This window comes from Hordeum vulgare, chromosome 5H (genome assembly GCF_904849725.1).
Source record: "Hordeum vulgare subsp. vulgare chromosome 5H, MorexV3_pseudomolecules_assembly, whole genome shotgun sequence".
Classification (NCBI taxonomy): Eukaryota; Viridiplantae; Streptophyta; class Magnoliopsida; order Poales; family Poaceae; genus Hordeum; species Hordeum vulgare.
Genome location: NC_058522.1, coordinates 494,384,873 through 494,401,029, shown reverse-complemented (window position 1 = coordinate 494,401,029; position 16,157 = coordinate 494,384,873). Strand labels below are relative to the sequence as shown.

At 46.0% G+C, this 16,157-nt stretch overlaps 1 protein-coding gene across 1 annotated transcript; it reads right to left on the bottom strand.

Annotated features, from left to right (window-relative positions):
* Positions 1–2,277: 2,277 nt before the first annotated feature.
* LOC123396608 (serine carboxypeptidase-like 2) lies at positions 2,278–4,313 on the bottom strand. Its single transcript, XM_045091496.1, has one exon. It carries the CDS (start codon positions 4,160–4,162, stop codon positions 2,729–2,731), a length of 1,434 nt encoding a protein of 477 aa, XP_044947431.1. The 5' UTR covers positions 4,163–4,313; the 3' UTR covers positions 2,278–2,728.
* Between the last annotated feature and the right edge of the window lie 11,844 nt (positions 4,314–16,157).

The window sequence follows — 16,157 nt, the reverse complement described above, 5'->3', positions numbered from 1 at the left end:
GCACGTGGCTTAAAACGAATGCAACTCTGATCGGGTAGGTGGTTGTTGGGTCAGTTACGTGTCTACCATTAGACATGCAACTGCAAACATTATAAACCGACTGCAACTGCAAACATTATAAACCGACTGCAACTTCATGAGGAACAAATCGACTACAATTGGGGTCAGCAAGAGCGTTGTTAGGCCAGTTGTATGTCCATCACTGAACATGCAATTATAAGTGTTGTAACCCAATTACAATTTCACTCGCACACAAGCGATTGTAAATGGGTCCAAAGGGGGATTCTCGAGTGAGTTGCAAGGCAATCACAAGGCATGCAATTGCAACCATTATAACCCAGCCGCAGCTGCACTTGCACACAACGAGTGGAGCTGGGGTTGGGAGGGGAGTTGTCACGGCCAGCTACATGTCCACCACTAGACATGCAACTGCAATAAGCATTGTAACCTGACTGCAACTTCACCGGCACAAAAGCGACTGCAACTGGTGTCTCGAGGGGAGTTGTCGGGGTCAGTTGCAAGCTTTGTAACCTGACTGCAAGAGCAAGGGCACACATGTGAGTGCAATTGGGTCTGGTGATAGTTGTGTGCGCCAGTTGCATGTTCAGCACTAGGCATGCAATTGCAAAAAATATAACCTGACTGGAACTATATGGGTTCATATTGACTGCAATTACTATCGAAAGGGGGCTGTCGAGCCAGTTGCATGCCCATGACTAGACATGCAACTACAAGCGGTGTAACCTGACTGCAACTCCACGTGCACAAAACGAGTACAAGTTTGCTTCTTTTTTATTTAAATTTTTATTTTTACGTTCTCATGTTAGTCATGCGTGTACAAAGTTGGTGCATATGCTCGATTTAATTTTCTTTTAGATTTTTCTACTAGTCACATTTGTGTGAGTTGCATGTGACGCACATATGCAAAATTTAAGTCATCGCATCAATTGCGCAACATCTGCGATACAAAAATTTTCTTTCAAAAATAACATTTTCTTCGACAAGCTCACTTGCATGCAACTACACATGACACACATCTTGTTTGATTGCAACCACAACTATTTGAGATGGGATCTCTACATCCAATTTGTATTGTACTTACTAGCAGAAGAGTCCGTGCGTTGCAACGGAAGAGAAAATAACACACGCTCTGAACGCAATATATTTTCACATGGCATAACATTTGTGTTGTTGACGATGGCTTTAGTGCTCACACAATGAAAACACGTTTGAATATACAGTCACTCGGAATAAGATGAGAAATATGTTGTTTCTCCCTACGAGGTTTTTCAGAGATGTGCACGTGTTGTTAACGATGTTTTCTTTCCTCTCAATTTGGTTTTAATTTAATGAATGTTTATTGCAATTTGTATCGTCGTCGGAAAGAGAGGAAAAAAAGAACCGTGCACTAGAGATTAAGTTTGCATCAAAAATAATATTTAAGAAGTATTCAACAGCTAAAAATAACATCCTATTTAGATTCTACATATTTTTTTAATCAAATTTCATATATAACATGTTAAAATCGGAGTTACGGTTTAAAAGTTATGGATAATTTTGTTTTAGATAAAATGTGGATTGATTAACTGAAAAGTTAGGTTTTTTTTGTTAAAATACGGAGGCGGGTTGATTACCTGAAACATCAAAGGATTTTCGGAAAAATGCAAAAAAAACGATTCGTTTTCTGACTTAAATCCGGGCTGCGCGTTGATTACGTGAAACATCTGGGGGTTTTCTGAAAAATGCTAAAAAGATTCTTTTTTATTCAAAAACGGACTGCGGGATGAATACTGAAAAAACGAGAGGTGTTTTTATAAAATGACTGCGACGGACGACAAAAACGATCCGCGCTTTATTATTAGGAAGAGATATGTACGGTTGCAAGTACAAGACACACGTGTGCATGTACGATCCATGCAAATGCAAAAGAAAAAACACAATCAACAGTAAACATGATGCATCTTATATCCTACTCCCTTCGTTCCAAAATATAAGACCTTTTAAAGATTTCATTAGGAGACTACATACAAAGCAAAATGAATGAATGTACACTCTAAAATATGTCTATATACATCCGTATGTAGTTTGTAGTGTAATCTTTAAAAGGTTTTATATTTAGAAACGAAGGGAGTACTTGACATGCGTAGAAGATTTGTGAATACCTCAGCCATGCGAATGTAGAAAAAGTAACAAGACATAGAAGAATATATAGCTACTTAGTACAAAACAAGCCCAGCCCAGCCTACATAACACAATAAAAGGCAGCACAAGCGAAAATACAATGACAGACCATATTAGTGATGTATATAGGAAAACAAAGTGAATAAGACCAAATTACATCTCATATAGATGAATTCTAAGCACTGCCAATCTGCAATGTCATCCCAGTTTACTCGGTCACGGGAACAGAAGTACATACGAGAGGAAGGGAATGGGCTTGCTCATTCTTTCGGCTCATGATTCGTCTGTTTCCGCTAACTGGACTGCATGCAGACGTACGTGGTATGGCTTGCTCGGTGGTCTCGACCCTATACTCCATGGAACTCTCCAGTTTTCTCCCGACTTTTATTTCTTCCTCCTCTGGTGTGCATGGCACTGCAATCGATAGTACTACACCGTACATGAAATGACGTGACCAGCTAGCCGTGGTCCAAATCCAGTACACTAATTTTCACTCGTAGGCACCGCATAACCGTAGGTGGGAGTGGTAAGTCGGAGGCTCATCAGATCAGAGCCTGCCGTCGGCCGAGGTCCACCTGTCGAGCATGGCGAGGCACTCCTTGGGGCGATACTCGGGCGCGGTGTGGCCGCCGCCCTTGACGGTGGCGAAGGTGAGGTTGTGGGCGTACTCCGTCGTGAACCCGGCGACCTGCCGGTTGGCGTACCACGGCCTCCACGGCGCCACCGCCGGGTAACCCAGCGTCCGGATCCAGGCCTGCGTGCCCACGAAGGTCATGTCCATGTCGTGGTCGCCGTTGTACACCAGCGCGCGGTAGCCTCGCCGCGTCAGGTTGGCGTGGTAGGGCACGGTGCTGTACACGTCGTGCCGGAAGTGCGTCAGCTGCACGCACCGGCTCCACGCGCCGACGGTCCCCTCCCGGATGCCCAGCGTCGCCCTCACCTCCGGGTCGTCCGCCCAGGTGTAGGACAGCCGGTACCCGTTGTCCCGGCACTCCACCGGGAGCGCCAGCCGGTCCGCCTCCTGCACCAGCAGCCTCGCCGACCTCCTCCTCCCCGCGCCCGCGGAGGAGAGGATGCTGCTGATCGGGGCCGTCGGACGTAGAGCGCGCGGCGCCAGCGCCAGCCCGCACATGGGCTCGAGGATGTGCACGGGGTTCACGGCGAAGGTGGCGATGGTGATCGCCATGAGCGCGTTGGCGCACTGCACGTTCCGGGGGGTCGTCACGAAGTCCCCGCCGCAGCTGCCCTGCGCCGCCTCGTAGAGCTCGTCGGAGATGAGCCCCATGCCGTGCATGAACGGCACCTTGCCGCCGGAGTCGTGCTTGTCGTCGGTGGCGGCGTTGCCCACCAGGTACCCCTTGAGGTTGAGCCCCCCGTTATCCGGCTGGTCGGCGATCTCGAGCGCGGCGACGGGGACGGTGTACCCGGAGTAGGAGTCGCCGCCGATGTAGAGCGGGTTGGAGGCGAACTCGGGGTGGTCGGCGATCCACCGCTGCAAGAACACCCGGAGGTGCGTGCCGGTGCCGGTGAGGCTGACGTCGAGGCCCTGCTCGTCGCGCGCGTAGGAGAAGCCGGTGCCGACGGGCGCGTCCAGGAAGATGACGTTGCTCACCCGGGTCCACGAGTCCTCGAAGTAGACGAGGCGCGGGAAGCCCTCGGTGTAGCCGGCGACGTCGAACTTGAGCGGCCCGATCTCGAAGAGGAGGCCCGAGAGCGCGGAGCAGCCGGGGCCGCCGGTGATCCACAGGATGAGCGGGTCGTCCCGCGGGCTGCGCTCCGACTGGATGAAGTAGTAGAAGAGCTCGGCGCCGTGCGCCTCGTCCACCTCCACGTACCCGGTCTCCAGGGCGAAGGGCAGCGCCCCGTCGAACCCCTTGACGTGCGTGATCGTGTTCCTCTCCTTCCCCCCCGCCGCCGCCGCCCCGTGCCCGTGGCCGGCGGTGACTACGAGGAGCAGCACCAGCAGCTTCGCCATGCCCATCTCGAAACAAACTAGCTGAACCTGGAGTGGACTAGCGGCGTGCTCTGTTGTAGCGCGCGCGGTGGTGGTGGTGGCGACGCGGTCCAGTTGTATGTATCCGCCGGCGGGCGAGCGACATGTACTATGTTTCGTTTCGTTTCATTTTTCTTTGTGCGACGAAAGGGTTGTTGGATTGGGACCTGGGTCTTATCGAGATGTAGGTGGCAAGGGTGCACACGGCATGCACACAGGAGATGCGGTCACTGATCACGTAAGCTACTTGGTGAGTTTCTTGCACGAGGCCGATGATTTTCTTGAAGAAAAACTCAACGACCGATGACGAGAGCTAGGGAGCGAGTGCGACACCATACAACCGCGCAACTTCTGTATGATGCAAACCTTGACCTTTCGAATCATCTAGTTGCCTTCCCCGCCAAAATTCTAGTTAAATTTGGTGCGATCACCCTCGGAGTGTGAAAAAACGGGTTCGGTTTGGTCCTATGTTCAAACTGAAAATGGTTGGATGCAGAGAAGCAGCCAGGGATTGGATGGTTGGATCATCTCTAACAGATCCCTTAAAAATGGTTAAATTCATAAGAAATAACGTCAGTTGTCAACAAACATCTCAAGTACTATTTTCAAACGAATAGAGCCCGTAAAAGTGGTTAAATCCGTAAACCCCTGAGCATCCACCCCATGACTCCTTTATTTCCATATTTGGAGGCAGAACTGAGGATACCTTAAAAACCGGTCAACGTTACTCCCTCCCTCCGTCCACAAATAAGTGTACATATAGATTTTTACTTAGTTAAATTTTTTAAAATTTGATCAATTTTATAGAAAATAGTAGCAACATATATGGCATAAAAATGATATATTTAAAAACTTCATGTAAAGACGAATCTATTGATACTTATTTGATGTCATAAATGCTAACACTTTTCTCAATAAAGTTAGTCAAAGTTTAACTAGTTTGACTGACAGAAAAGGAAAAAGTACACTTATTACCGGACGGAGGGAGTATATGATAAAGGATTTTGTCGTGCGCACACGGGCTCCGATGACCTTTCACCATGAAACTCGCCAACTCGAGCAGCTACGGACTAGCTAGCTACGCTAGATCGATTTGTATTTGGCTGCTTCGTGTGCTGTTCGTCGGCTTTTTAGAGCGAGCTAGTTGATCGTGGATATGAACGAGATGAAGAAGAAGACTGAGACAAATATAAGCAAATATTCAGTTTTATAGTTTAAGTTTGAGAGGTTTGTTCGACCGCAACTCAAATCGATTCTTAAAATGCGTTTTTTTCTGAATTGAAAACCGCGCTTCAGTTTCACGATTTAAGGGTTCTGCTGGAGGTGCTCTTAGGAGGGTGTCCGTGCCCCGGGCTATCACTCATCAAACCTCGGGTAATGGGCATCATTTAAAAAAAATAGAGACGACATTCTGGTGTGAGTGCACGCATGCATGAGTCTACATTGTAACATGTGTTTAAAAAAGGATTTTGTTTTAGAGGATTTGATGCTTATGATCACCTAGTCAAGGAAATGAGTTAAGAAACTCGGTAACTGGTTTCTTGTAATCGGTGTTTTCCATGTTGATAATTTTCTTCGTCGAAAATTAAGATAATTTGGAAACAAAAATAGGAAAAGAGTTTCTTTTGTTGAAAACTAAGATAATTTGAAATGAAAACTAGGAAAAGGTGATTTAAAATATAAAAAATATATGTGACCAAAAACAAGAAACCGGTTGTGTATAAAACTGCAAGCTTACACAAGGAATTTTGACTTGAAATTTATCGGGAAACATCCATAATCACATAAGAACTCTAAAATGTTTAGACAAATGTGAAATATTCCACATAAGGATTCGAAAACTTTTGAGAACTTTTAGAAGTAAAAAAATGTTTATATCTAGTCCCATGTTCAAACTAAAAATGGTATGATACTATACATTGGACAAATGAAGTAGAAAAGTAAGGAAAAAAGGAAGTGTTGTAAATAAATAGTCGAAAACTTAAGTGATTCGAAGGAAAACAATGAAAAGTAATGTTAAAAACTTACGGATATACAAAAGAAAAAAAGAAACCAATTGTGAAAAAGGTATACATTCATAGAAACATGATATTTCAAAATTGAAATTGTCTTGGAACATCTATAACATCAAAAATTCTGAAATACCGTTATAGTGTAAAAAAACTGTCTGCATGGATTGTTTTTGTCTAGTTCACCTCTGTTTTTAGAATAAATGTGTCTGTTAGGCATAAAATTCATAGGAGATATTAGCATTTCTTTAATATTTTTAGCTCCTTGTTTGTTTTCAAGTTTCTTGTTTTCCCTACTTATTTTTGCTAAGTGTATGTCTTTTGCGTGAATAAGTGGATGCAACCTCGTCATAAAAAACATTACTTGGGTAATTAACCAACTTCTAGACAATTTGACAATTTTTTATGCTTTCAAAAACAAGAATGGCCAATACAGAGTTAAGATATGACGAGGTTATTTGGGTAATTGACCAACTTTTAGACAATTATTTATGTTCTCGGAAACAAGAAGTTGAGATATCAAACGGTTATTTGGGTAATTGACCAACTTTTAGACAATTAGTTTGACCCACAAAATAATCGCCAAAATAAGGGTTTGCACGGAAAATGTTGCCACACAAGACCCTGCAAACGCGTCCGACCCGCAAACTTTTTTGACGGGCGCGGCAAAATCCCCTCCCGACCCACGAAAACACAGGTTTCCGCCTCGCCTATAGGATGCCCTGCATTCGAGGGAAGCGGTTAGCGGGACGGACATTTCAGCCCACGCCCTTTCCCCACCCCCTTCCGCTGCCGCGCCGCCATTAGTTCCCCCTATCCCCCGTCGGTGATTCTGCCGAATCTACCGGGTGAATCGCGCCGCTGGGCACCACTGTCCTCTTCCGCCAAGCCGCTACATCGACTCCCCCGGATCCGCCAATCCACGGCGGCGGGAGAGCCACCGCCGGAGATGGACTTGAGCCTGTGCGAGAAGTTTCCGCTCGAGGATTCATCCGATTCGGACGACCCAGATGTTGAGACGATGTTCTCATATTTTGCCAGCATAGTTTGGTGATGGCCCTCGCCGTGAAGGAGCACGAAGACGAGCACCGAAAGAGGCGGCGTGGATCAACTATTAGTCGTCTTTGCATTCCTCGAAATAGCCATCTCGGCAACGAGATGCTGATGCGAGACTACTTCGCCGCCAATCCAACATACCCGCCGCACCTCTTCGGGAGAAGGTACCGTATGTGCAGATCCATGTTTGTTAAAAAAAGTTAAGCTTGCGAGGCTAATTGTCGATATTTTACTCAAAGAAGGAATGTCGCGGGCTTGAAGGGATTTAGTGCATATCAGAAAATCTCGGCAGCTATGCGGGTAATTTCATACGGCGTTCCGGCTGACTATACCGATGAGTACCTTCGCATTGGGGAAGACAGTACAATTGAGTCGGTGCGTAGGTTTGCCAAAATGATTGTCCGTGTCTTTGATCCTGAATATCTTTGGGCACCGAACGAGGAAGACACAAAAAATTGATGACATTTAACGAAAGAAGAGGATGGCTCGCATGCTAGGAAGCATAGATTGTATGCATTGGACTTGAAAAAATTGTCCAAAAGCATGGCAAGGAATGTACCGTGGCAAGTCTCGTGATGCAACAATTGTGCTAGAGGTCGTACCTTCACATGATTTATGGAATTGGCCTTGATTTTTTGGTATGCCGGGTACTCTAAATGATATATATCAATGTGTTGCAACGGTCTCATTTGCTTGCTAGGCTTGCTAGTGGTGATGCTCCAGCTTGCAAATACACTATCAATGGGCATGAATACACAAAAGGATACTATCTTGCATATGGTATATACCCTTCTTGGTGCACATTTGTGAAGAGCATCAAAGACCCCCAAAGTAGAAAGGAGTCTGAATTCGCAAGGGCACAAGAGGCAGCCTGAAAAGACATTGAAAGAGCATGTGGGGTTTTGCAATCTAGGTTTGCCATTGTTCGTGGTCCTGCTCGATTTTGGGACAAACGATCCTTAAAAAACATCATGACATGTTGTGTTATTCTTCATAATATGATTCTCGAATATGAGAGAGGCATGAACTTGGAGTTCTTCTATGCAATGTGGACAGTCGTGTCAAACCAGCTAGAGACCCTAACCGAATTAGAGCTTTTCTTTAGACCTACAGTGTAATGACCCAGATGTAACCCTTGCCTTTTGTGGAACCCTTTCCTATTTTGGGTCATGATGGCAATGCTATAAGAGTATCATTTCATGCGGTCATTTCATGTCATCACTTTTGGATCATGCCATTCATTGCATTCATGTTTTCTCCTTTGTGTTGATGTTGTTGCTTGATCCTTCATTAGTGGAGTGTGTTGTGTTTGATGTGGTGATGTCTTCAAAACATTGTTGCTTTCAACTAGGTTTCAAAAACCCCTTCTTCTTTATTTATTCGAGCTCATGTTTAACTTGCTCAAAATCTATTTTAGAAATGTTGTTCATTTTGTAGTTTTACCTTGTGGATGAGGGATACTGTTTTGGGGTTTTTAAAACTTAAATGAATGGGAGTTTAAATACAAAAACAGCATAGATTTTCTGTTTTTGCATTTAAATTACTTGCTCTAAAAATCTGGTTTTTATTTTTTTTAAATAGGGCATAATTCCCTTATGCCCTGTGTGCTTTAGTTTTTATTTTTCCAAACACTCTGGAGCACTGGGCTTTTTGCTTTCTGCTTGGTTTAAATAAAATAGGAAAAACCCTTGTTTTATTTTTTTCCTATCATGCGCTAGATAGGAGTGGGCTTCCTTTTCTCTCCCTGGGCCGCCTCCTTTTCTCCCGAGCCAGGCCCACCCGGCGACCCTCTTCTTCCTCCTCGCTGTCGTCACTGTGTACGACGCCACCTCCACCACTGATCTTCCTCCCCCTTCGATCTGGTGGCTCCAAGCATGCCTCCCGAGGTCATATAAGGAGCCGGTGCCTCCCTGCGTCTAGGGTTCTATTTTCCCCTCCTCTTCTCCCTCTAGCGCCGCCAGGAACATAGCAGAGCATCCCCATCGCCATGGAGACCTCCGGCCCGAGCTCGACGCCGGCGTAGCCTCGACCTCGCCTCCTCCCCGAAGCTGCCGGGAGCAAGAGGACTGATGTCCCATAAGCGTATGGGATCGCAACAGTTTTCGAGGGTAGAGTATTCAACCCAAATTTATTGATTCGCCAAGACGGGAAGCGAAAGAATATTCTCAAGTATTAGCAGTTGAATGTGTCAGATTCAACCACACCTGAAAGATTAGTGTCTGCAAGCAAAGTATCAGTAGCAAGGTAGTATGATAGCAACGGTGCCAGAAACGATCTGTTGACGGCAGACTATTCCTAACTGTTGTATCAATGGCGCTAGCACGTTGACGGGGGATTATTCTTTAGAAGAATGCTTCCCCGGCTACGGCTCCAACAAAGTCTTGCAACAAGTAACAGCGGAGTAGCAAGGAACAGCAGTAGCAGCATCAACAAAGTAACAAGTAACAGCAGTAGCAAAGTGGCCCAATCCCTTTGTAGCAAGGGACAAGCCTAGGCAAAGTAACGTAGCGAGGACCAGTAGTAAAAGACTCGTACGCAGTGGATCGGTGATGGATGAGTATGACGGATGTGATTCATCATGTAATAGCTATAACACGGAGAGATATGTAACTAGCTCCCTTTCATCAATCTAATGTAGGCATGTATTCCATATGTAGTCATACGTGCTTAGGGAAAAGAACTTGCATGACATCTATTTTCCATCCCTCCCGTGGCAGCGGGGTCCTAATGGAAACTACGGGATATTAAGGTTCTCCTTTTAATAAAGAACCGGACCAACGCATTAACACGCAGTGAATACATGAACTCCTCATACTATGGTCATCTCCGGGAGTGGTTCCGGCTATTGTCACTCCGGGGTTGCCGGGTCATAACACATAGTAGGTGACTACAACTTGCAAGATAGGATCTAAAACACACATATATTGGCGACAACATAATAGGTTAAGATCTGAAATCATGACACTCGGGTCCTAGTGACAAGCATTAAGCATTGCCAAGTAGTAGCAACATCAATCTAGAACATAGTGGATACTAGGGATCAATCCCCGTCAAGAACTAACTCGATTACATGATAGATCTCATCCAACTCATCACCTTCCAGCAAGCCTACGATGAGATTACTCACGAACGATGAAGAGCATCATGGAATTGTCGATGGAGAAAGGTTGATGATGACGATGGCGACGATTTCCCCTCTCCGGAGCCCGAAACGGACTCCAGATCTCCTCCAGATGAAGAACAAGATGTGGCGGCGCCTCTGTATCGCAAAACGCGATGAAACCTTCTCTTTGATTTTTTCCAGGCGAAACGGAAGATATAGAGCTGAGTTTGGGGGCGGTGGTGCCACGTGGGCCCCACAAGCCTGCACGGTGAGGCCTAGGGGGGTGGCCACGACCTGTGGACTTGTGGCCCACTCGCACGCCCCCTCAGGTGGATTTTTGCGCATGTAGTTTTCTTTTATTCCAGAAAAAATCTCCGTAAATTTTCAGGACATTCCGAGAACTTCTATTTCTGCACAAAAACAACACCATGGCAATTCTGCTGAAAACAGCGTCAGTCCGGGTTAGTTCCATTCAAAACAAGCAAATTAGAGTCCAAAACAAGGGCAAAAGAGTTCGGAAAAGTAGATACGACGGAGACGTATCAAGGACCCAGGAGGGGTTCCATTTTTGCTCAGAGCGGGAGCAGGGTCTTCTTCCACGACGTCCACGACGGCCGGCGTCCTCGTCAACTCCGGCGGCCTCTCCGTGCAGCAACACGTCGTCGGGCCTTCTTCCTCCACGGCGTCTCCCTCTCCTCGGCACCCTAGGTGACGCGCGGTTCCCTTCTCCTTCGTTTTCCCCTTGTAGCCGAGGCCCCGCCGTCGGTAGCCATGTCCGCCGGCGAGCTGCTCGTGCATGCGGTGCGTCTGTAGTGGTAACACCAGGAGTAGTTACAGGTTCAGCAGCAGGCAGTTCAGTAGCTAACGGCGGCAGCTTCAATGCGTGCATGCGGTGTGGTAGTAGCGCAGATAACGGCAGTTCGTGGCAACAGCCTCCCTGTGTTCGTCCGGTAGTCGTCGTCGGCGCTTCTCTGTTTAATAAAGAAGTCAATGCCTTTTTTTCTGTTGTTGGTGTGGATCCCATAGCAGAGCAGATCACCCCATCTAGCCCGGCTGGCAGCACGCTTGCGCATCGACCCTGAGGTTGCGGGTTCGATACCCCTCCAAGCCCCCCTTTTTATTCATGTTTTTCGTTGCTGGTAGTTGCTTGGCAGAAGGGGTTAACCTACCCCCCCCCCCTTCCCCTTATCTGTCGAGCAGAGGGCAGTAGCCCAGTGGTGGTGCTGTGGAGCAGGGGACCTGGGTTCGAATCCAGGGTACCCCTTTTTTTACCCTTGTTCATTTTTTTCCCTATTTCTTTTCTTGTGCAGCAAGCATGATAGTTTTTCTTTTAGATAGAGTTTTGGTGTGTATTATCTGCTGCCTAGGATACCATATATAGGTGTGTGCAAGTGCTTGTGTATGCACTAGTGTGTGTAGGTGGAGTGTGTATGAGTGTGTGTATGGTGTGTGGTTGTGTGTGTGTGTGTGCACATGAATGAGTTGTGCACACATGTGCATGTGGGTGTGTGTGTGCATATGGTTGCACATGCACATGTGCAAGAGGGCCTAGCCCCTCTTGATGCACCTCTTGTAGTGTGTGTGGGTGGGGCACATATATTTGTGTGTATGTGTTCATGCATGTGTGTGTGTGGGCATGAGTGCACCTATGCACTTGTGCATGAGGGCTAACCCCTCATGCTTGCCATTATGGTGATGTGGTGGTGTATGAACCTTGTGTGTGTGCATATGTAGGAGTAGTAGATACTATAATGCTTTGTTCACATGTGATGATGTCTCATATGATCTTATAGGATTCTATGTTGTTTTTCGAGCTAGCTTTGTGCCTACATGTTACAAGCAAGTACCCATGTATTATATATGCTTTTGGGGTAGAATCATCCCAAGAATCCACTGGTGAAATCAGATTTCACTTTAGAGCAACTTCATAAACTGTCATTTTTTTGTCATGATGCCATGTTTAGAGCTTTGTATTATGTAGTGCTTTGACCCTATGAGGATGAATTCTTGATGTGGCAGTAGTGGGTGAACCCCTCTACGGCATGGGGTCTTTGTTGTATTCATAGGAGTTTGTATGCACTTGTGGTGCCTTGTCAAAGTTGACATTTGGCTGAAATTGACACCTTTGTGAAAATCTGTGATTTTCACTGTCTGAGAATCTGCTGTTATTTTCTTCCCTTGTTGATTTGGTTGCACAAGCTCATGTGTTGGGAATCAGCCCATGCAACAAACTAAGGTTTGTGAGCTTTTGTGTTTGTCTAGCTTCCTGTTAAATTTCATGCTCATTCACTTCCTGTAGATATCATTTTGGAGGCTGCCAAAATGCTTGAGAGCATAAGCAGCTGGTGATTTTCACTAAGTCCCAGAATCTGTTATTTTTGTCCAAGTTTGTGTCCATAGATCTTCTCATGTGTGACTCCTATGTATAAACTTCTTGCACATGCTTGTAGAGCTTTTGAATGGCTTTTGCCTCATATCTTGTTTGGCTCATTTGGGTGGTTGTAGGAACTTTAAATGTTGTGGACAAACTGCTATGTTGCTGTTAAAAACAGATTGCATGTTTTAGTTGTTTTGAAGCTTGTGTGGGCATTGTTGATGGTGTGGTGTGATTCCATGCACCACCCCACTTGTATTTGATTGTTTGATCATGTGGAAACCTGGTAACACCATAGGAGTGCCATTGGAGTCTGCTTGTGGTTGATTTGAACCGTAGGACTCCATATCTTGTTTTGTAGTTTCCGGTTGATCCGTAGCTCCGTTCTCTACGTTCTTTATATGTTTTTGCTTCGTTTTCTCGTGCTGCACATGTTCATGACATCCTCATGCATGTTGATACATCTCAAACGTATCTATAATTTTTGATGGTTTCATGTTGTTATCTTGTCATCTTTGGATGTTTTATGTACCTTTTATATCTTTTTGGGGACTAACTTATTAATTCAGTGCCAAGTGCCAGTTCCTGTTTTTTCTGTGATTTTGGCTCTTTTCAGATCTGATTTTGGAACGGAGTCCAAACGGAATAAAATCCCCGAAATGATTTTTTTTTCGAACGGAAGAAGATCAGGGGGCCTATGGGCCAAGCCAGGAGGGCTACAGGGAGCCCACAAGCCCCCACTCCGCCACCAGGGGGAGGCGGCGGTGGGCAGGCTTGTGGCCTCCCTGGCGCCCCCCTGACCTAGATCTAGCGCCTATATATTCCCTAAAAATCAGAAAAAAATCAAGGGATCCACGAAAATACTTTTCCGCCACCGCAAGCTTCCGTTTCCGTGAGATCTCATCTGGAGACCCTTCCCGGTGCCCTACCGAAGGGGACCTTGGAGTTGGAGGGCTTCTTCATCATCATCATCGCCCCTCCAATGACTCGTGAGTAGTTCACTTCAGACCTACGGGTCCGTAGTTAGTAGCTAGATGGGTTCTTCTCTCTCTTGGATCTTCAATACAAAGTTCTCCATGATCTTCATGGAGATCTATCCGATGTAATCTTCTTTGGCGGTGTGTTTGTCGAGATCCGATGAATTGTGGATTTGTGATCAGATTATCTATGATATATATTTGAGTCTTTGCTGATTTCTTATATGCATGATTTGATATCCTTGTAAGTCTCTCCGAGTCTTGGGTTTTGTTTTGCCAACTAGATCTATGATTCTTGCAATGGGAGAAGTGCTTGGTTTTGGGTTCTTACCATGTGGTGACCTTTCCCAGCGACAGTAGGGGCAACAAGGCACACATTAACTAGTTGCCATCAAGGGTAACAAGGTGGGATCTGGCGTTGATATGAGATTGTCCATCTACATCATGTCATCTTGCTTAAGGTGTTACTCTGTTCTTTTGGACATAATACACTAGATGCATACTGGATAGCGATCGACGTGTGGAGTAATAGTAGTAGATGCAGAAAGTATCGGTCTACTTGTTTTGGACGTGACGCATATAGATATAATCATTGCCATAGATGACGTCACGACTTTGCGCGGTTCTATCAATTGCTCGACAGTAATTTTTTCACCCACCGTCTACTTGCTTTCATGAGAGAAGCCACTAGTAAACACTACGGCCCCCGGGTCTATTCACATCTATCGTTTCCACTTTCGCTTTTACTTTGCTTTGTTACTTTGTTGCTTTCAGTTCTCACTTGGCGAACAATCTATAAGGGATTGACGACCCCTTCATAGCGTTGGGAGCAAGATTTTTGTGTTTGTGCAGGCTCTTGTGATACTCCTTCACTGGATCGATGCCTTGGTTCTCAAACTGAGGGAAATACTTACCACCGCTGCGCTACATCATCCTTTCCGCTTCGAGGGAACACCAACGCAAGGCTCCAAGGCCACGGGGGAAATCCTTTGCATATTTGCCTAGGAAGTCCCTTAAGGCGTAGCCGTAGCAGAAGGATTCCTGGTGCCGTCGACACACCTATTTCTGGCGCCGTTGGAAGGTCTTTTGTTGCAGTAGCACATGTCATGATCAGTTAAGATGAGGTTCTGTCCAGAACTCTATTGACTCATCTCATGCATATGAAAGTGTCTAGAATAGTGATGCATAGTTCCTTCTTCACTCATGCATCATATTGTTTGTTGCATCATGTTGTGTTGGTGTTCATTGGGTGTTATTTTATCTTGGATAGCATCGGGATCGGAGAGCGGGTACGTGGATTCTTGAGAGTACGTGCAGGAAGATCACGAGCAGTTCCAAGCTGAAGACATCATAGGCAAGATGACCGTGACCTTGATACCGTATCTAGCTTTGTTATGCTTAGAATCACGTTTCCTTCAACATATGCTCGCTGCCTACCACTTGATATAAATGCCTCCTGACATTGCCATGAAACCCAAACACCTTCCTCTCCTAGCAAAAGTTGTTTGGCTAAGTAGGCTTGCTCAGCTTCTAATGGATAGCTTTGCTAGTTGCAGGTGCCAGCTGTCTCATGTGATAACATGAGTATTTTGATATCATTATGTCTAAACTGCTATTTAATTAATGCACCTATATACTTGGTAGATGACGGAAGGCCTAGCCTTTTGCCGGGTGATTTGTTCCGTTATTGTCGCCTTAGTTTTGGTCACCGGTGTTTGTTTCCATAACTGATCGCTCCTAACACGTTCGGGGTTGTTATGGGGACCCCCTTGATAAATCGTGTAGTGTTAAGGCTTGTCCGGCAGGACCCAACATTGGTTTTAATCTGCTAATCACCTAATAATAATTTTGCATAGGGAATAGCTACCCCGAGGAATTTAATCGACCCCCGGGCCAGTGCTCCTCATGAGTGTTGGTCCAAACTAGAGTCGTGTGCGGGGCCAACCCGGGGCAACTCGGGAGATGTCTATCAGGCCACTGTACGCTGTGCTCATCCGTCGTGTCGTGAGACTGAGATACACGGCTCTTATCGGGGTCGTCTACACGGCGGGAGGTCCTGCTAGATTTGTCTTACCTTAGCGATATATCTTGCGTATAGGAACCCCGGTGAAACTTTGGGTCTCCTCAAAGTTGAGGTTTTCCTCTAAGGAATCCGACGAGATCACGAGCTTCGTGATAGAGGATTACTTTGCGGCCCGTGGCAGTTTGCGATGGACTACTTGGAGCACCCCTGCAGGGTATAATCTTTCATAAAGCCGTGCCCGCGGTTATGTGGCAAACATGGATAATTTGTTAACATCCGGTTCTAGATAACTTGAAGTAACTCTAATAAAATTGCCAACTGCGTGCGTAACCGTGACTGTCTCCTTCGAAGACCTCTCTTCGATCGGGAACATTATGGGGTTATGTTTGACGTAAGTAGGTGTTCAGGATCACTTAGTGATCATCTAGTCTTCGACCGCTC

Coding starts and splice junctions, on each gene's coding strand:
- LOC123396608 (XM_045091496.1), bottom strand. CDS start 4,162: ATGGGCATGGCGAAGCTGCTGGTGCTGCTCCTCGTAGTCACCGCCGGC.